This window comes from Ursus maritimus, unplaced genomic scaffold (assembly GCF_017311325.1).
Source record: "Ursus maritimus isolate PB19 unplaced genomic scaffold, ASM1731132v1 scaffold_16, whole genome shotgun sequence".
NCBI classification, from domain to species: domain Eukaryota; kingdom Metazoa; phylum Chordata; class Mammalia; order Carnivora; family Ursidae; genus Ursus; species Ursus maritimus.
In genome coordinates, this window is record NW_024424008.1 from 17,983,010 (window position 1) to 18,006,019 (window position 23,010).

The following is a 23,010-nucleotide window of genomic DNA, read 5'->3' on the forward strand; positions in this document are numbered from 1 at the left end:
GTGTGTGTGTGTGTGTGTGTGTGTGTGTGTGTGTGTGTGTAATGTATTAAATATAAATATATATACATATACATATTTACACACACACATTGTGCAAGAGGAGAGGGGTTGTATTCAGGAATTCATAGATCCCCTGTAACCATTCAACGATTCCTAGAGATTATGAATCCAAGTAGAGGACTCCTACTCTACTGAAAGAGAAGTAGGCTTTTGAGGTAGAAATAAAGGGTGTCAAACTAATAATAATTATGCACGCTTATCAGAAATTAAGCATCTAGAAACTATTCAGAACAGGTTACCTGTAAGAGTGATTAGTAGTATACAAAAGATTTAGCCATGACCACGAGCATGCAAATCCTCAACCTTCTACCTAACATGGTAGAGCACATCCAATTATGATCTATAAAGTGGGACAAAGCTAAACAAATCTATTGTGTTTATTATTTGAAGGTTCTAGGCTCCCAAATACCCATGTAGAGCCCCCACTTGAGGTGAGGTTTTCTTTTGTGATTCAGTCTCCCTAGAACTTTCCCCTAACACCTAGGAATAGGTGGAATCACTGTATGTCCTGGTTCACACACAAGACGCTGCTTAATTAATAGCATCCCATTTCATTCTCAGAAGTGTCTGGTTTGGACAATACATTATATAGCCAAGTCAAATCTAGAAGCAAGGAAAGGAACAAGGAAAAGAAGGTGTAGGGAAATAAATTGTTCTTCCTCGGTGCTAGAACAGAATTGGCTTAACATAACACTTCTAAGCTTTCCTTTCCCTGGGCTTCACCACGTTCCCATTGACATTTTAGGCACAAATGCTTCTGACTAGTAGGAAGATCACACAAGCCAGTGTGGGTGAAAGGAGCCCTCAGGCAAGTGGCTTCTAAGAAGATATCTGGGAATCGGCAATCAACACTTATCCAAATTGCATAAATACCACTATCCCCCTACGGGATGTTCTTAATTTCCTCCTCCTAAGGGCATAGTGGAGTGAGGAAAAGCCAGTACAGTAAGCCAAGTAACTTCATAAATATCTGTCTAACCCTGGTTAACTTCTTGAGCCTAAACTCCTATGAAACCTCTGGTTCATTAATGTCATTGTTGACAAAAGCTGCCCACTGTGTTCCCCTGGTTGAAAGAATAAATGATTTTAGAAACATGTACATAGAAACCCACTCCTTTTAAATCCCCCTAGAAAAAAGGACTCAAACAGAATATAAATCATGCTCTACAATGTACTCTTGCCAGCAAGTATTTCCAAATGGCAAAGAGCTCTGTTTGAAAGAATAATGTACCATGTAATATATAAATAATATATATTAGTTTATATAATAAAATAAGATCTGAGAAGTCCAGCAGAGCTAGCACAAAAATGTTATTTACACAATTAATTGGCTCTCATTGCCATACATGCGTTTGAGGAGGCTCTTCCCCCTCTCTTTTTCAGAATCGTCACATTATGATTCCTCTCTCATATAAATAAAAAAGCAAAATACAATCACTCCCACCTAACACTCCAAGCTAGAGCCAGTGGGTGTTGACTAAGGTAAGACTGAGAGGCCAGGGTGCCAAATCTCATTTACAGCGCATTCCCTCCACATGCCTGTCAAAGGAGTAGGGTTAGTCTCTCAGCTGCAGCTTTGTGACATTCATAATTGCTTTTCCCTCCAATATCCCTTTTATCAGTAAGTGAGAATGGCAGTACATATCTCCTCCTGATGAGTTTTTCAAATGAAAAAGAAATGTCCCGTTACATTCATGTCTGAAAAGAGGAAACAGTTTTGGCTTTTTGCCCCCCTCAAATGTCTTTCTGAATTGAAATATCTTTAATATAGCACGCAAATAGCAACCTCCTAGAAAGGCATATTAAAAATTAAAATAAAAAAAATTCCCTCAGGAGGAGGCTTGTCTTGCAAGTCCCAAAGTAAACCTTTATTGTTAAAATCAATTGAATTTTTGAGACCTAACAATGTTATAAAAATTGTTGCCCTTTCAAGGAATATTCTTTTGATCTGCTAAGCAGTTTTCATTATAATTTCATCAAATTACTTTGTAGATAGGAAAATCTGGGCTCTTCAAAAGTGCTGTGTCTTTATCAGAAAAAAAAAAAAGACTCTTCAAACAGTTAAATGTAGAGTTTCTTCCTAAAACAGCTATTAGGTATTGGCACAAGTATAATTTTTTTTCTGCTAACATTTGAATATGCCTATATTATGCCTACATTGCTATATTCACTTATTTAAACCTGAGACAACCCGATGATGTGACTTTATTAATCCCATCTAATAGTTAAGAAAAAGAAAGGACAAATTATCTGGCAAGGTCATACAGATATTAATGACGTACCTCTTAATTGCCATGCTTTTTTGACCTCTTGGAAAGGAAAATTTGCATATTTTAAAGATACCTTTAACTACTGAAAAGAAACATCTGAGTTTAATGTATATGAAATGTGTTTTTTTAGGGTGTCATGCAATAGATTTGCTTATAAATAATTGAAAAAAATCTAAAACACAGGTAACAAGTATGAAAATTAGGTTAAGCTAAGGGCATGGGTAATCATGGAACAAGACAACTAGGTCCTAAATAATGGCTGCAATATTTGGAGCAAAAAAGATAAACTTTCCATGTTGCCAATGTCATGTCATATATCCCCAGAGCACCACATTTACGGTGGTTTCCAGCTTTAAAAGGGATACAAGGGAAGCATACCAAAGTGCAGCCAGCCTAAGTTAGTGGTGAGGAATGTGGGCTCAGGAATCTGATTCCTGGGTTCAAACCCAAACTCTTCTACTAACTACCATGACTTTTAACAAGTTACTTCCCCTCTGCCACTGCCCCTGTTCTGTCACCTGGTTAATGATAATAATAATAATAATAATAATAATAATAATAGCAACAACAGCAACAGCAGCAGATTTTACCAGGGCTGTTGGGAGGATTTAATTAGATCAAACATTAGTAAGGTACAAGATAAGTACTCAATGAATATTAACTATTAAAATATTTTTTAAAGTGTGGAATAATGATAAGACTTGAAATAATCATCAAGCAAAGAACAGATGAGCACAATTTGAAGGAGAGGGGCTCAATTTCCATGGCCTACAGAGTCACAGCTGTTGAAGTCACCGAATTAAAGTAAAATAAATTCTGGTTCAAAAGGGAAAGAACTTTGTGAAAATTAGAGGTTCCCAAAGACAGAATTGGCTTTTCAGAATTAGACATTTACTCAGTTTGTATGGGAGACTCAAGGCATCTTACTAGAGATATCCTTTAAGCTTCCTTCAAAACTTGAAATTCTATAAAAACAAAACTGACCTTCAAAAAATCACTGGAAGCAACTGCTCCTCCTACTGCGAAAGGCTGCTTAGGCAGAGAGACCAATCAACAATCTCTAATCATTTCATCCTTGAAGCCTAAAATTTTCTAAAATTTCTAGCCTATATTGAATTCTTGAAAATAAAATATGTTTATACCAGGAAAATATGCAGTCTAAAATACTCTCTAGCTCTTTCAACTGACGTTTTAATTCCAAACTAATTAGCAATGCTGGGAGACTAAAGATCATATATTATATTGTTCCACTATACCTCATTATACTACTTAGTACACTGATAGAGTAAATGGCCAGAAAATACTGATTTCCTGTCCCCTACCTAAAGCACACTCTTTAATAGAAATCTCAATATAAATCCAAGAACCTTATTTTGAATAACTGCATTTTATTTACTCATATAACCAAAAGCTAAAGAATGAAATTATCAAGGTATTTCATATAACAAAGATATTTCTAAGTTCTCAACATTGGCACAAATGATAATAATTTCAATAGATTTACTTAAATATTTTATTTATTTATTCGACAGAGATAGAGACAGCCAGCGAGAGAGGGAACACAAGCAGGGGGAGTGGGAGAGAAAGAAGCAGGCTCATAGCAGAAGAGCCTGATGTGGGGCTCGATCCCATAACGCCGGGATCACGCCCTGAGCCGAAGGCAGACGCTTAACCGCTGTGCCACCGAGGCGCCCCTAATAATTTCAATAGATTTACTTAGATCCTTTAGTAATAAATTTTTTTTGAGAAATGTTCCATTTTGAAAAAGCTGTAAAATTTACCACCAGTAAATTTTCCCACACCAGAAGCATAATCTATGTGGCTTTATTCAAAATTTAACTTCACAGGGTTACAAAGCTTTAGTTATAAGATGGGAAAGTTCTGAGGATCTAATGTACAGCATGATGACTATAGTTAATAATACCATACTGTATACTTGAGATTTCCTAAGAGAGTAGATCTTAAGCCTTCTCACTGGGGTGGGGGAGGGGAAGGTAAGTGTAAAGTCTTAGATGTGTTAATTCACTTGGTTGGGATAATCATTTCACAACATATATGTATATCATCACAGTATATACTTAAAATATATTACTTTGCAATATATAATATATAATTTTATCAATTATACATCAATAAAAATTTAATTCCATAAAAATGTGTACTATAGAATCCTTATAGAATTACATATTTGTTGTATGACACTGATTTCAGTATTAGAATGGTTGTTTTCTACTAATAGTTTGTGACAATTAAGTTAGTATAAGAAATTGTTACATATAATTCACTCTGCAGATGCCTTTTGTTATTTCTTTGCATAAATTAAAGTCACTTTCTGTTTATAACCCTTGTTTTACAAAAGTAAATTCAAATTTTAAATATGCCTCCTTTTATGTCCAAAAAATAAAGAAAGAACTCTCAATACAAGCTTCTTTAAACTTAAGAAATCTGTTTGAACTCCTGAACCTTTTTTAAAAAATTGACTCTATTTTGAATTACAAAGAAACAGATATTTTCAGTTTTAACTGAGTACAACATAATGCTCAAAGAATGCATAACTAATTATACTAACAAATGACTGCATTTTTCTCTCATTTGTTACAGATAGATGAGAGAGACCACAATCCCAGATAAATCAAGATATTAACCTTTAAAAAAAAAATCTTAACACCAAGTTCTCAGTACAGAGCTCTCCAAAACACCAAAACCTAGTAGTAAAAAAATATGAGTTTTTGGGTCACAATGGCTGAATTTGAATCCAGGATCCATCAGTTAGGTAAACTACCAAATTACTTAATCTTCCTAAACTTCAGTTTTCTGACCTGTAAACAGGGTTTAACAATATTATTTTATCCTTGTAAAACTGTGATCCCTGAAGACATAAAACATCTAAATCATTCTGAATTTATCTTTGGTATATAGTAAACATTATGTAATTATTTTAAATTACAGTTAACATTACTAGCATCTGTTTACCCATAGTTCATTTTATGATAATAGCCCTGACAGGCAAACAAGCCATTTAAATAACAGAGTGTAAACCAAACTTTCTGTACTGAGAACTTTCTTGGTGTCCTAATGTTCCTTAAAACATATTATCCCCACAAAGGAATAGAACCCAGAGCTTCATCAGACCATGGCCCTCTTCTTCGTGTGGCAGAAATAACTAACCGGAAATCAGGATAATAATGTGTGGCTGTGTTTCTGATGCTCTATAACTATATGTTCTGGAACCCAGTACAGAACAAATTGAGCCAGGACATATATGAGAGACCCATATAATACTGCTGTCTAAACCAGTGGTCTCCAAAATCAGAGGAGAAAAAAAAAAAACATTTTAAACACGCACCCTGAAATAAATACATAGTTTATGTATATGACCTACTGTAGTGACAAAGTACATTAGAAAACATTCTGAGGAAGGAATTAACAGCAGATCTGAACCTTTCTCCAAACACTGTCTCCCTGGAAACATTTTGGGCTATGATAAGTGGGGAATGCCAGCTGTGTTTCCAGGCAACATTGTTTATTATAGGTGGAATGCATCCAGACCAGGAGGGCTATGAGTGCACTATAAAATTGTTCAGGACTCAGACCTCAGTTTCCTGTGTGCGGTGTGTTCTCACAACTGAGGAGATCCCTTGAGGAGATCGGGGCTGCTACCAAGATACTGGTTCCTGTGGACCATGAGCCTTATGCAAGGCAAGGTAGTCCATGCCTACCTGTATGGTTTATTCATTTTGAAACTGAGTTGGTATACGGGAGGCAAGGGAGAGGAGATGGGAAATAATTCCTAACCAACCAGAGGGATCTCCACAGAAGAAGGACCTGACATTATCCTAATTGACTTCCTGTTTCCTGTCCTCTATTATTCTATGCAATCAAGTGAACCTGATATCAGACGATGGCCTATTGTGTCATATTATGTGAGTCTCAAGACAAAACCACACTCTACTCTGGTGATCATGGAGATACATGCATATAAATGTACATTATTTCCTTCCTCTAAGCTAATGGATTACTTTAAGCACTATACATTTGAGTAAACTGCTTGGGTTAAAACACTTTTCAGAATATTGGGGGTATATTCTTTGTAACAGGCTTAGGATACTTTCTTTTTTTCTGTTGTGATCTTCTGATGTTTTTGAGAGATCTTTCTCTTTGGTCATTGTAAACCTTTGGCTTTCTCTACAACTATTATTGCAACTAGGCCTCATTATTTTGTTTGTATTTCTATTTATTTATTTTAATTAAGTTTTGTATTTTAATGCCAGTATACTTAACATTAGTTAACATTCCAGTATAGAAACATAACAGTTTTAAAAGCCAGGAAATACCAGCTCACATTGTGCCCATCCCCATCATCCCTCGCAGGGGCAGGGCGACTCTACCCAAAGAGGGCTGCCTGAGTATCAGCGCGGCAGGCCCCTCCACCAGAAGGCAGGCTAAAAAATCAAGAAGCCCACATCCCTAAGGTCCCTATAAAGCAAGTGCACACTGCCTGGGTCCTGGTCAATAATTTGGGCTCTGGGCATCCCTGCAACCTCTCCTCACCAGAATGACGAGGAGGAGAAATCTCCCCCAGCAAAGAAAAGGTAATGAGACTGTGGCCTCTGCCACAGAACTGATGGATATGGACATAACCAAATTGTCAGAAATGGAGTTCAGAGTAACAATGGTCAAGATGATGTGTAGACTTGGAAAAAATATTAATGAAAATATTAATGAAAATATAGAATCTCTAAGGGCAGAAATGAAAGTGAATCTGGCAGAAATTAAAAATACTATGAATCAAACGCAGTCTAAACTAGACGCTCTGACGGCCAGGGTAAATGAGGCAGAAGAACGAATTAGTGAATTGGAGGATGGGATGGTAAAAGAGAAAGTTAAAACAGAAACATGGCACAAAAAAATCCAATCTCAAAAATGTAGATTAAGGGGTATTACCGACTCAATGAAACATTCCAATGTCAGAATCATCGGCATCCCTGAGGGGGTGAAGAAAGAGAGGTCTAGAAGAGATATTTCAATAAATTGTAGCTGAAAATTTCCCTAATCTGGCAAATGAAACAAGCATTCGTGTCCAAGAGGCAGAGAGGACACCTCCCAAGGTCAATCACAACAGACCTACACCACATCACATCATAGTGCATTTCGCAAATATTAGATCCAAGGATACAGTATTGAAAGTGGCCAGAGGGAAGAAAATCCTTATGTACAGAGGTAAAAATATCAGAATAATGTCAGACCTGTCTACAGAGACCTGGCAGGATAGGAAGTGTTGGCAGCATATTTTCACAGCTCTATCCAAGAAGAACATGAAGCCAAGGATCCTTTATCCAGCAAGGCTGTCATTTACAATTGATGGAGAGATAAGGACCTTCCAGGATTGGCAGAAACTGACCAAATTCGTAACCACCAAACCAGCCCTACAGGAGATATTAAGGGGGATTCTGTGAAAGTAAAAAGGCCCCAAGAGTGATACAGAACAGAAATTTACAATCTATAGAAACAAAGACTTCACATGGAAACATGACATCATTAAAATGATATCTCTCAATAATCACTCTCAATGTGAATGGCGTAAATGCTCCCATTAATGCCACAGGGATGCAGATTGGATAAAAAGACATAACCCATCCATTTGCTGTATACAAGAGACTCATCTTGAACCTAAAGATACATCCAGACTGAAAGTGAATGTATGGAAAACCATTTTTCATGCCAATGGACCTCAAAAGAAAGCTGGGGTAGCAATTCTCATATCAGAGAGATTAGATTTTAAACTAAAGACTGTAGTTAGAGATACGGAAGGAGACGATATTATTCTTAAAGGATGTATCCAACAAGTGGATATGACAATTATAAATATCTATGCCCCCAACAGGGTAGCAGCAAGATACACAAGCCAACTCTTAACCAGAATAAAGAGACATATAGATAATTTACGTTAATAGTAGGGGACCTCAACACTCCACTCTCAGCAATAGACAGATCACCTAAGCAGAAAATCAAGAAAGAAACAAGAGCTTTGAATGACATACTGACCAGATGGACCTCATAGATATATACAGAACACTACACTCCAGAACAACAGAAACTCGTTCTTTTTGAATGCACATGGAACATTCTCGAGAATAGACCATATACTGGGTCACAAAACATATCTCAACCGATACCAAAATACTGAGATTATTCCCTGCATATTCTCAGACCACAATGGGTTGAAATTGGAACTCAATCACAAGGAAAAATTTGGAAGAAACTCAAACACTTGGAACCTAAGAACCATCCTGCTCAAGAATGACTGGGTAAACCAGGAAATTAAAAATCAGATTAAGCAATTTTTGAAGACCAACAAGAATGAAAACACATTGGTCCAAAACCTATGGGATACTGCAAATTTGGTCCTAAGGGGAAAATACATAGCCATCCAAGCCTCTCAAAAGAATAGAAAAATCTAAAATGGAGTTTTTATATTCTCACCTTAAGAAGCTGGAGCTGGAACAGAAGAACAGGCCTAACCCACGCACGAGAAGGCAGTTGATCTAGATTAGAGCAGAGATCACTGAATTAGAAACCAGGAGCACAGTAGAGCAGATGAAGAGAACTAGAGGCTGGTTCTTTGAAAGAATAAATGAGATTGATAAGCCACTGGCCAGACTGATTCAAAAGAAGAGAGAAAGAAAATACAGCATCCTTTCCTGACTAAAACCATTCAGAGTGTAGGAATAGATGGTACATTTCTCAAGATCATAAAAACCATTTATGAAAAACCTACAGCAAATATTATTCTCAACAGGGAAAAGCTGGAAGCCATTGTTAAGATCAGCAACAAGACAAGGATGCCCACTCTCGCCACTATTATTCAACATAGTACTATAAGTCCTTGCAACAGCAATCAGAAAACAAAAAGGGATAAAAGGTATCCAAATCGGCAAAGAAGTCAAACTGTCTCTCTTCACAGATGACATGATACTCTATATGGAAAACCCAAAAGAATCCACTCCCAAACTATTAGAAGTTAAAAAGCAATTCAGTAATGTGGCAGGATACAAAATCAATGATCAGAAATCAGTTGCATTTCTATACACGAATAATGAGACTGAAGAAAGAGAAATTGGGGAATCCATCCCATTTATAATAGCACCAAAAATCATATGTTACCTTGGAATTCACTTAACCAGAGACATAAAGGATCTACATTCTAGAAACTATAAATCACTCTTGAAAGACATTGAAGAAGACACAAAAAGATGGAAAAATATTCCATGCTCATGGATCAGAAGAATTAACATAGTTAAAATGTCCACGCTACCCAGGGCAATCAACACTTTCAATGCTATCCCGATCAAAATACCGATGACATTTTTCAAGGAATGGGAACAAATATTCCTTAAATTTCTATGGAACCAGAAGGCCCCGAATCGCCAAGGAACTGATGAAAAGGAAAAACAAAGCTGGGGGCAACACAATGCCGGATTTCGAGCTGTACTACAAAGCTGTGATCACAAAGATAGCATGGTACTGGCACAAAAATAGACACATAGACCAATGGAACAGAATATAAAACCCAGAAATGGACCCTTGTCTCTTTGGGCAACTAATCTTTGACAAAGCAGGAAAAAACATCCAGTGGAAAAAAGACAAGTCTCTTCAATAAATCGTGCTGGGAACATTGGACAGCTACATGCAAAAGAATGAAACTTGAGCACTCTCTCACACCATACACAAAGATAAACTCCAAATGGATGAAAGACCTCGATGTGAGACAGGAATCCATCAAAATCCTAGAGGAGAACATAGGCAGCAACCTCTACGACATTGGCCACAGCAACCTTTTTCATGACACATCTCCAAAGGCAAGAGAAACAAAAGATAAAATGAACTTGTGGGACTTCATCAAGATAAAAAGCTTCTGCACAGTCAAGGAAACAGTCAAAAAAAAAACTAAGAGGCAGCCCACGGAATGGGAGAAGATATTTGCAAATGACACTACAGATAAAAGACTGGTATCCAAGATCTACAAAGAACTTCTCAAACTCAATACACGAGAAACAAATAAACAAATCAAAAAATGGGCAGAAGATATGAACAGACACTTTTCCAATGAAGACATACAAATGGCTAACAGACACATGAAAAAATGTTCAAAATCATTAGCCATCAGGGAAATTCAAATCAAAACCACACTAAGATACCACCTTACGCCAGTTAGAATGGCAAAAATAGACAAGGCAAGAAACAACAATTGTTGGAGAGGATGTGGAGAAAGGGGATCCCTCCTACATTGTTGGTGGGAATGCAAGTTGGTACAGCCACTCTGGAAAACAGTGTGGAGGTCCCTTAAAAAGTTAAAAATTGAGCTACCCTATGATCCAGCCATTGCACTACTGGGTATTTACCCCAAAGATACAGACGTAGTGAAGAGAAGGGCCATATGCACCCCAATGTTCATAGCAGCATTGTCCACAATAGCTAAATCGTGGAAGGAACCGAGATGCCATTCAACAGATGACTGGATTAAGAAGTTGTGGTCCATATATACAATGGAATATTACTCAGCTATCAGAAAGAACGAGTTCTCAACATTTGCTGCAACATGGACGGCACTGGAGGAGATAATGCTAAGAGAAGTATGTCAAGCAGAGAAAGACAATTATTATATGATTTCTCTCATCTATGGAGCATAAGAACTAGGAAGATCGGTAGGGGAAGAAAGGATAAAGAGGGGGGGTAATCAGAAGGGGGAATGAAGCATGAGAGACTATGGACTCTGGGAAACAAACTGAGGACTTCAGAGGGGAGGGGGTTGGGGGAATGGGAGACTGGTGATGGGTAGTAAGGAGGGCACGTATTGCATGGTGCACTGGGTGTTATAGGCAACTAATGAATCATCGAGGTTTGCATCAGAAACCAGGGATGTACTGTATGATAACTAACATAATATAATAAAAAAACATTAAAAAAAAAAGCTTAAAGGGGTAAAACAACAACCCAACTTGAATAAACTCAAACAGCTGAGAGATATTTTTCCTCTAATTAAAAATTTAGTGTTTTTTGCCCACCAGTATTGCCAGAAACAAGTGACAATTAATTCAGATGTAAAAATCTTCATGCAAACTAATTTTGAAATCTTGAAAAATATTTTCAACTTCAAAAGTATTTCACACCAAAAACAAATGACTTATTTAAAATAAATCCAAACTTCTTTATGTAAAAAAAAAAAAAGACGAGAAAAAGGACCCAAATTAATAAAATTATGAATGAAAGGGGAGAGATCACAACCAATACCAATGAAAGAGGAAGTATCATTGGAAATTTTCACCAACAACTTTATGTCAATAAATTAAACAACTGGAAGAAATGGATGCCTTCCTGGAAACCTATAAACTACCAAAACTGAAACTGGAAGAAATTGATGATTTAAACAGACCAATTAATTATGAAGATATTGAAGCAGTGATCAAAAACATCCCCAAAAACAAGAGTCCAGGGCCTGACGGATTCCTGTGGGAATTCTACCAAACGTTCAAAAAAGAAATATTACCTATTCTCCTGAAGCTGTTTCAAAAAACTAGATACAGAAGGAAAACTAGCAAACTCATTCTATGAGGCCAGTATTACTTTGCCTGATCCCCAAACCAGGCAAAGACCCCCTCAAAAAGGAGAATTACAGACCGATTTCCCTGATGAATATGGACGCCAAAATTCTCAACAAGATCCTAGCTAATAGGATCCAACAGTACATTAAAAGGATTATCCATCAAGATCAAGCTCATAAAACCAACTATGAAAAGCCTACAGCGAATATCATTCTCAATGGGGAAAAGCTGGAAGCCTTTCCTTAAGATCAGGAACACGACAAGGATGTCCACTCTCAACATTATTATTCAACATAGCACTAGAAGTCCTTACAACAGCAATCAGACAACAAAAAGGGATAAAAGGTATCAAAATCAGCAAAGAAGAAGTCAAACTGTCTCTCTTCGCAGATGACTTGATACTCTATATGGAAAACCCAAAAGAATCCACTCCCAAACTACTAGAAGTTATAGAGGAATTCAGTAATGTGGCAGGATACAAAATCAACGCTCAGAAATCAGTTGCATTTCTATACACGAACAATGAGAATGAAGAAAGAGAAAGTAGGGAATCCATCCCACTTACAATAGCACCAAAAATCATACATTACCTTGGAATTCACTTAATCAGAGACGTAAAGTATCTATATTCTAGAAACTACAAATCACTCTTGAAAGACATTGAAGAAGACACAAAAAGATGGAAAAATATTCCATGCTCATGCATCAGAAGAATAAACATAGTTAAAATGTCTATGCTACCCAGAGCAATCTACACTTTCAATGCTATCCTGATCAAAATACCAATGACATTTTTCAAAGAAGTGGAACAAATAGCCCTTAACTTTGTGTGGAACCAGAAAAGTTCCCCGAACCGTCAAGGAATTGTTGAAAAGGAAAAGCAAAGCTGGGGGCATCATGTTGCCAGATTTCAAGCTATACTACAAAGCTGTGATCACAAAGACAGCATGGTACTGGCACAAAAACAGACACATAAACCAATTGAACAGAGTAGAGAACCCAGAAATGGACCCTCAGCTCTTTGGGCAACTAATCTTTGACAAAGCAGGAAAAAACATCCAGTGGAAAAAAGACAGTCTCTTCCATAAATGGTGCTGTGAAAATTGGACAGCTACATGCAAAAGAATGAAACTTGACCACTCTCTCACACCATACACACAGATAAACTCCAAATGGATAAAAGACCTCGATGTGAGACAGGATTCCATCAAAATCATAGAGGAGAATTAGGCCGCAACCTCTTTGACATCGGCCACAGCAATTTTTTTCATGACACATCTCCAAAGGCAAGAGAAACAAAAGAAAAAATGCACTTGTGGGACTTCATCAAGATAAAATTTTCTGCACAGCCAAGGAAACAGTCAAAAAAACTAAGAGGCAGCCCACGGAATGGGAGAAGATATTTGCAAATGACACTACAGATAAAAGATTAGTATCCAAGATCTACAAAGAACTTCTCAAACTCAATACACAAGAAACAAATAATCAAATCAAAAAATGGGCAGAAGATATGAACAGACTCTTTTCCAATGAAGACATACAAAGGGCCATATGCACCCCAATGATCATAGCAGCATTGTCCACAATAGCCGAAGCGTGGAAGGAGCCGAGATGCCCTTCAACAGATGACTGGATTAAGAAGTTGTGGTCCATATACAATGCAATATTACTCAGCTATCAGAAAGAACGAATTCTCAACATTTGCTGCAACATGGACGGCACTGGAGGAGATAATGCTAAGTGAAATAAGTCAAGCAGAGAAAGACAATTATCATATGATTTCTCTCATCTATGGAACATAAGAACTAGGAAGATCAGTATGGGAAGACAGGGATAAAGAAGGGGGGTAATCAGAAGGGGGAATGAAGCATGAGAGACTATGGACTATGAGAAACAAACTGAGGGCCTCAGAGGGGAGGGGGGGTGGGGAAATGGGATAGACCGGTGATGGGTAGTAAGGAGGGCACGTATTGCATGGTTCACTGGGTGTTATACGCAACTAATGAATCATCGAACTTTACATAGGAAACCGGGGATGTACTGTATGGTGACTAACATAATATAATAAAAAAAAAACATTAAAAAAAAAGAAGAAAAAAACAAATGGCTAACAGACATATGAAAAAATGTTCAAAATCATTAGCCATCAAGGAGATTCAAATCAAAACCACATTGAGATACCACCTTATGCCAGTTAGAATGGCAAAAATGGACAAGGCACGAAACAACAAATGCTGGAGAGTATGTGGAGAAAGGGGATCCCTCTTACACTATTGGTGGAAATGCAAGTTGGTACAGCCACTTTGGAAAACAGTGTGGAGGTCCCTTAAAAAGTTAAAAATTGAGCTACCCTATGATCCAGCAATTGCACTACTGGGTATTTACCCCAAAGATATGGATATAGTGAAGAGAGGGCCATATGCACTCCAATGTTCATAGCAGCATTGTCCACAATAGCTTAATTGTGGAAGGAGCCAAGATTCCCTTCAACAGATGACTGGATTAAGAAGATGTGATCCATATATAGAATGGAATATTACTCAGCCATCAAAAAGAATGATTTCACAACATTTGCAGCAACATGGATGGGACTGGAGGAGATTATGCTAAGTGAAATAGGTCAAGCAGGGAAAGACAATTATCCGATGGTTTCACTCACTTATGGAACATAAGAAATAGCGGAAAGATCGGTAGGAGAAGGAAGGGAAGAATGAAGGTGGGGTAAACAGAAGGGGGAACGAACCATGAGAGACTATGGACTCTGGGAAACAAACAGAGGACTTCAGAGGGGAAGGGGGTGGGGGATTGGGATAGGCCAGTGATGGGTATTAAGGAAGGCACATATTGCATGGTGCACTGGGTGTTATACGCAAGTAATGAATCATGGAACATTATATCAAAAACTAGGGATGTACCCTATGGTGATAATATAACATAATACAAAATTATTATTAAAAAAAAAAAAAAGAGCAGAAGGAGAGGGACAAGCCGACTCCGCACTGAGCTCGGAGCCTGAAACAGGGCTCAATCTCACAACTATAAGATTATGACCTGCACTGAAACTAGGAGTTGTACATTTAACCAACTGAGTCACCCAGGCACCCCAGAAATTGACTACCTGTGATATAATTTCATTCAACTCTGCATCTTAGTAAGGACCAAAAAACATAATGCTGTTTCTCAGCTGCCAGACCAAATCTTCATGAACTTTGTGATTATAGCTGTTGTTACAGTAGAATCAAATTTGTCTTCCCTGATGAGCTTTTCCAAGTAAATTTTAAAAGCCGTGGTTAAAAAAAAAAAAAAAGAGGAAAGAAACATAACAGTTTCAGGTGTACAATATAGTGATTCAACAATTCTTCATTAGTCAGATTCCGTGAATCCCAATATTTATAGCATCATTACCAACAATAGCGAAACTATGGAAAGAGCCCAAGTATCTATAGACTGATGAATGGCTAAAGAGGATGTGTTATTTTTATATACAATGGAATACTACTCAGCCATCAAAAAAAGAAATCTTGCCATTTGCAACAATGTGGATGGAACTAGAATGCATTATGCTAAGCGAAATAAGTCAGCCAGAGAAAGACAATTATCATATGATTTCACTCATATGTGAAATTTAAGAAACAAAACATGAACATGGGAAGGTAAAAAAGAGAGGGAGAAAGGAAGCAAACCAAAAGAGACTCTTAACTATAGAGAACAAACTAACGGTTGATGGAAGGAGTGGCCAGGGAATGGGCTAGATGGGTGATGGGTATTGAGGGCACTTGTGATGAGCACTGGGTGTTGTATGTAAGTGATGAATCACTAAATTCTAAACCTGAAGTCAATTTTACCATATATGTTAACTAGAATTTAAATACAAACTTGAAATAAAAAAACAGTGCTCATCATGATAAATGTACTTTTTAATCTCCATCACTTATTTTACCCATCCCCCTACCCACTTTCCCTCTGGTAACCATCAGTTTGTTCTCTAAGAATCTGTTAAGAGTTGTTCTCTTAACAGTCTGTTTCTTGGGGTGCCTGTGTGACTCAGTCAGTTAAGCAGCTGCCTTCAGCTCAGGTCATGATTCCAGGGTCCTGGGATCAAGCCCCAAGTCGGGCTCCCTGCTTAGCAGGGAGCCTGCTTCTCCCTCTCCCTCTGCCTGCTGCTCCCTGGCTTGTGCTCTCACTCTCTCTCTCCCTCTGTCAAATAAATAAATAAAATCTTTTTTATTTTAAAGAGTCTGTTTCTTGATTTGTGCCTTTTTTTCTTTGCTCGTTTGGTTTCTTAAATTCCACATATGAGCGAGATCATATGGTATTTGTCGTTCTCTTACAGACTTATTTCACTTAGCATTATACTCTCTAAGTCCATCCATACTGTTGTAAATGGCAAGATTTAATTCTTTTTTTATAGCTGAATAATATTTCATTGTATATACCTACTACATGTTCTTTATCCATTCATCAATTGATAGACACTTGGGCTGCTTCCATAGTTGGGCTATTGTAAATAATGCTGCTTATTAACATAGGGGTGCATGTATCTTTGAATTAGTGTTTTTGTATTCTTTGTGTAAATACCCAATAATGTGACTGCAGGATCACAGGGTGGTTTTATTTTTAACTTCTGGAGGAAACTCCATACTGTTTCCCACAGTGGCTGCACCAATTTGCATTCCCCCCAACAGTGCGAGGGGGGTTTCTATATCTCCACATTCCTGCCACCACTAGTTGCTTGTGTTTTTGTTTTAGCCATTCTGACAGGTGTGAGGTGATATCTCACTGTGGTTTTGATTCGTATTTCCCTGACGATGTGTGATGTTGTACATCTTTTCATGTGTCTGTTGGCCATCTGGGTATCCTCTTTAGAGAAATGTCTGTTGATGTCTTCTGCTGATTTTTTAAAGATTTATTTAGTTTTTAGAGAGAGTGTGCACATGAATGGGGGGGAGGGGAGGAGGGAGAGGGAGAGATAGAATCTCAAGCAGACTCCCTGCTGAACGTGGAGTCTGATGCGGGTCTTGATCTCACAACCCTGACATCATGACCTGAGCCAAAACTAATAGTTGGATGCTTAACTGACTGTGCCACTCAGGCAATCTGTTCATGTTTTCTACACATTTTTTAATTGGATTATTTGGTTTTGGTTTTGAGTTATATCAGTTCTTTATATATTTTGGATACTAAACCTTTATCAGGTATATCATTTGCAAGTATCTTCTCCCATTCAGTAGGTTGCCTTTTACTCTTGTTAATTGTTTCCTTCACTGTGCAGAAGCTTTCTGTTTTGATGGAGTCCCAATAGTTTATTTTGCTTTTACTTCCCTTCCCTCAGGAGACATATCTAGAAAAATGTTGCTATGGGCTTCTAGGCCTTTTTAAACTAAAAACCGATAACTCTGTTGTTACAAATTCTGCAGCAGCAACACATAAGGAATTCCTAAAAATACAAACACTAAAATACCTTCTTGAAGTCTGCACTTCTTATTAACTTTCTCTTAGACATTATCAGGATATAACTATAGAGGGGCTTCTGGCTGGCTGTCAGTTTACCATCCAACTCTTGATTTTGGCTCAGGTCATGATCTCAGGATTGTGAGATCATGCTCAGCGTCAGACTCTACACTGGGCATGGAGCCTGCTTAAGATTCTCTCTCTCTCTCTCCCTCTGCCACTCCCCCTATCTCCCTCTACTTCTCTCTCTTAAAAAAAAAAAAAGATATAACTATAGAGGATTTTAAAGATTACAATACTGTGGGGGCACCTGGGTGGCTGAGTCAATTAAGCATCTGACTCTTGATTTCAGGTCAGGTTATGATCTCAGGGTCCTGGGATCAAGCCCCGCAGTGGGCTCCATGCTCAGCGGGGAGTCTGTTTCTCTCTCCACCCCTCCACCTTCTCACACTCTCTCTCTAATAAATAAATACATCTTTTTTGAAAACCTGCAATACTGTGGGAGAAGTAACTATTTCAGTTTTATTTTTTTTTTAAGATTTTATTTATTTATTTGACAGGGAGAGAGAGCACAAGCAGGGGCAATGGGAGAGGCAAAAGCAGGCTCCCCGATGAACAGGGAACTGGATGCAGGGGCCCAATCCGACCCTGGAAAAATGACCCAAGCCAAAGGCAGATGCCTAACTGACTGAGCCACCCAGGCACCCCAACTCTTTCAGTTTTAATACACTTTTATACAACTTTCATTAAAATATGCTATGCTAAAAATAGAACTATCTCTTCATTTCTGAGACTACTTTCAATTCCAAGTAACCAAATAATTTTACCACTTCCTATGATAATTCCTATAGATTTGTCTTTCATTACCCCATGTTTAGGCATACATGTTTTTAAAAATATTTTAAAATATTTTTTAAACTTACCCTGAAACATGTAACATCAGCAGCATGTAGAAGACAAAGAAGAGATTATGAGTATACCAGAAGATGTCATAGTTGGAAACTCTGAAAAAACAAATAACTTCATTTCAATGCTACTTTACACCCCATCATTTCGGACACATGTCAAAATTGAAGACAGTTAAAATAGCAGTTATCTCAGATTTATCTATTAGTATCAAAGTATTAGCATACCATGCAGAGAAAACTGACAAAATTATAAGTAATACTTTATCATTTTGAAGGTTTTTGTATTTCAAATAAAGATACATGGAAGGAATTAAAATAAAATGTTTATTTTAAAGTTATGATGATGTAAGATTGAGGAGTAGGTAATAGGCTGCTAATATGAACTTTTATTATCCTTTTGATCAATATTCTCAATTTCCAAGTGATATCTAAAACAAATAATGCTCCTATCCCAATATATATTGTGAGAGGAGTCCAAAGGAAAGTCAAATTGAGAGAAATTAAAGAAATGCTCATTAAAGTTTTCTATTGTTTTCCTGAACAGCATATATGTTAAATATAACACCTTGGTGTTATTGCCCTGGGGGAGAACCAAGGGTCTGAAAAGGAAGGGGTATGATAAGCACAACCCATGAAATTTTTGAGAAAAGTAAACAGACTAACAGTTACTTCATTTCATATGTCTGGATGAATATTCATACTAGTATCTTGGAAGTGGATGGCAGAATTTGGTAAAAGCTTCTTAGAGGATTCTGTTACAACCCCTAGAAACTTTTAGAACCCCTGATTTAAACAGTATTCAATTGATTGGCATTTACTTCATCCAGAGCTTTTGATAATCATAAATGAGATCATTAACATGCTTGTAACATATGCCTTTTTGCACATACCTGTTTCTTTTTGAACCTAAATTCCTAGAAGTGGAATTACCATGTCAAAGGACACACATTTTGTTTTTTATACACATTGCGCATTGCTCTCTGAAAACATTTATCAATTACAAACCCCACTGTAGAGTAGGAGAGCCTGTTTCTCAAACCCAGACTCCACTTTATACATTTTCGTTATTTTGTATTAAGTGGAATTGGGTATTATTTCCTTTGTGTGTTACTTGCTTTTAATTCTTCTGTGATTTATTTCTTCATGATAATTATCCATTTCTACAGGGTATTTTTCTTAATTGTTGCATGTAAACTATTTAAATTTTAAGTATGTACTAGTTTCATATAATTATGATAATTTATTACTGGGCGAATTTCTTCTAAATTTTTAGTGGCATAATTTTTTTTTTTACAGTTACCTCTAACTTATCTAGAATTTCATTCACATAAGCTTTATTTTCCTCATAACTTTGTAACATATACATTTATATGTTATATATATATATATATTTTATCAAAGTCCCTTCCAGGGCTTTCTATCAATTCTGTCATTAGGTTCAATTCCTTAGCCATCTTTGCAATTAAGTTCTATTCTGTTTTAAGTCACTGAAGCTTAATCATGTTAATGTTTAGTAAGCCACAGTGCCCCTTTTACTCCTCTTTGGAACATGTACTTGGATGTTCTCTCAGATGAACTTTAGAATTGTTTTGCTAAGTTCAAAAACAAAATAATCTATCTTGGATTTTGACAGGAATTACAACAACCTATAAAATGATTGAGGAAGAACTCCATCTTTATGGAGTTATGGAATAAAGACTGCTTTTATTCAAATCTCTACTTATTTCTCTCAGCGAAGGTCTGTGTTTTTCTATATGGCTTTCAATAGTTTCTTATTAAGTCTATCCCTAGATATTCTATGTTTGTGTTGCAGTTGTGAGTGGTACCTTTTTATTTTACTCAATTTCCAAATTGATAATAGCTGTTACCTAAAAGCCATTTTTAATATTTGTTTTATGTTCATTTACCTAATCTGACTCTTTAATTTGGTATAATACTATTTTTTTTCCCCATAGTTCTCTTGGATTTTCTGGCTGGACAATTACATATACCTTTCTGGAAATAATGTTGTTGTTGCATTTTTCTAATCATTGTATTTCTAATAATTATAAATGTTTCATTTCTTATCATATATAAATAATAGTAGAATTAAAAATATCACTTTGGTTTTTTCATAATTTTCCTAGGACTGTATCTTATGTTTTTTTGGTAAGTATGATCTCAGTTCTGGCTTTTATATTTTTTAATTCTATAGATGAAATTAATTCCTCGTTCATTCTACTTATTTTAATTCAGAACTAGAGCTCAGATTTAATCGCTACCATTTAAAGATCTATTGAGATGAAAATATGTTTGTATTCCTGTCACCTGCTATTAAATTATATTACTTATTTTAATAGCTTGACCACTAATGAACCATTGGTGAATTACTAGACTATATTCAATTACTCAAACTGTGGAGCCATTTATTCACTTCATTTCTCTAATGCTTTATTTCCTCACTGGTAAAGAGAAAAGGTAGAAGAAGATTATCTCCATGATCCATGGAATCCATGGGGACTCCATGATTCACCCAAGGGCACATGGGTGGCTCAGTCATTTAAAGTATCCAACTCTTGATTTCAACTTAGGTCAGGATCTTAGAGTTGTGAGATCAAGCCCCACATCGGGCTCCACATCAGTGGGGAATCTGTTTGAGGATTCTCTCTCTCTCTCTCCCTCAACCCCTCTCTCTCCTCCATCTCTATTGCTCTAAAATAAATAAATCTTTAGGGAAAAAAAAGAGAATTCCATTATTACCCCAATAAAGCTGGGAGAAAAGTAGAGTTGGTTTTACAATATCTTTTAAAGAAATGAAAAATGGGGCACCTGGCTGCATAGTCAGTTAAGCGGCTGACTCTTGATTTTAGCACAGGTCATTATCTCAGGGTTCTGCAATCGAGCCCCAAGTTGGGCTCCACACTCAGCATGGAGTCTGCTTGGGATTCTCTCTCTCCCTCTCCCTCTGCCCCTCCCTCCACTGACACAGGGGTGCATTCTCTCTCTCTAAAATAAATAAATAAATCTTTTTTAAAAAAAGAAAGAAATGAAAAACTAAAGATTAATAAACATTCACTGAGTTCTTATGAGCAGAAATGTAATGGCTCAGTTGAAAATAGAAGCTGATCTTTTTATTCCATTTTACAAAACTCTCTCTTAATTAAGGATTTTTTTCCTAGATTTAGAACACTCATGTATCTTCAATCTTGCAAATAAATATGTCATATGCCCTAATTTTCCTTCGAGAATACCTAAAACTGAAAAATGAATTTTTTTTAATGAATGCTTTACCTAACTAAAAGAAAATTTCTCCCCACAAAATTGGCACTCTCATGCACTGATGTTAGAGATTTGATTTGCCTTCCTGTAAGGTGATTTTTAATTCTTATGAAAGGTGTGCTTATTGTTTGACCCAGCCATTGTACATCTAGATTTTTTCCTTGAGACATAACTGAAAATGTATGCAAAGACATATGGATAGGGGTGTTTGTTTCAGAATTGAAATACTATAAGAAATGGAATCAACCTACAATATCCAACAATAGGTGGATGGGGAAAGTAATGTATATATGAGGATATGCAGTTCCATCAATGCAGAAAAATGTTCCTAATGGGTTTAAATAACAAGCAGATTTAAAATGGTATATATAATATGATCCTATATTGGTAAAATAGATATATGAAGAGAGAGATCAGTAGTGTGAAAGGAAGAAAAAGAGAGTGGTGTTGGTGGAAGTAAGAAATGGGAAATGAGTGAGCAAGGGCAAGGAGGATTAAGCCCATAATCCTTAACACCAGAAAGTTTATAGTGCTAATCTCTGAGTGGTGAGTTTACTTGGAACATTTTATTGTATGTGGATGTGTATACAGATGTGTTCAGAAGTTCAAGGATAGACTCATTTTAATACTCTGCTGGGTAGGGGCACCTGGGTGGCCCAGTCAGTTAAGGATCAGACTCTTGAATTTGGCTCAGGTCATAATCTCAGAGTCATGGGATTGAGCCCATGTGCAGAGTCTGCTTGAGATTCTCTCTCTTCCTCTCCCTCTGCTCCCCCCTCACCCAGCTTGCTCACATGCGTGCTCTCTCTCTGTCTCTCTAAAATAAATATCTAAAATCTTTTTAAAAAATACTTTATTGGGCAATTATTTTCAATGGACGTTTATGTGTGTGCATGTGTGTGTGTTTCCATTAAATTTCACATCTCAACAAGTAGAATGATTGGGGATTTTTGAATATTATATATTATCTCTTCTTTTTGCTTTCTTAACCAAAAAGCTTGACCAGAAACATAAAATGCTATAAAATATTACGAAATACAGAACATGTCCATCAGAAAGAACATTTGAAAGTGCTCATGAAAATGTATACCTGCAGTTGCTCAAAATCTCATAAAGAGAAGAATAAATATGCATGCAGATATTTCCAGTTATTTTAGCAGATGTCAACTAACCATGTTTCCAAAGCTTCATTTAGAATACTACATTAAATTCCCACAAAACAAACTCAGACCAGGAAATGGGTTATAAAATAATTGTGATATATTCCTTTGCATATATGTTGAATTCAAGGTCATGTCTCATAGACATACACTCTTCTTCAGATTAATGACCCTGAAGAACTCAAATTTCCTTAGTCATCAAAAAGTCTCCACGTGTTTCCTTACCAACACAGAATATTTGACTAAAACAATAAAAATTTTCAAAAACAGGAAATTTTATATAGAAATGTCTCTATTTCTC

The 23,010-nt window shown here is 36.7% G+C and overlaps 1 protein-coding gene across 1 annotated transcript in view; it reads right to left on the minus strand.

Annotated features, from left to right (window-relative positions):
- Nucleotides 1–23,010, minus strand: part of NOX4 (NADPH oxidase 4) — a 183,745-nt gene that overhangs the window by 122,512 nt on the left and 38,223 nt on the right. The window contains exon 8 of the mRNA XM_008704443.2: nucleotides 18,307–18,387. Within this exon, the coding sequence (XP_008702665.2) occupies nucleotides 18,307–18,387 (81 nt within the window). The remainder of the gene's footprint in view (nucleotides 1–18,306; nucleotides 18,388–23,010) is intronic.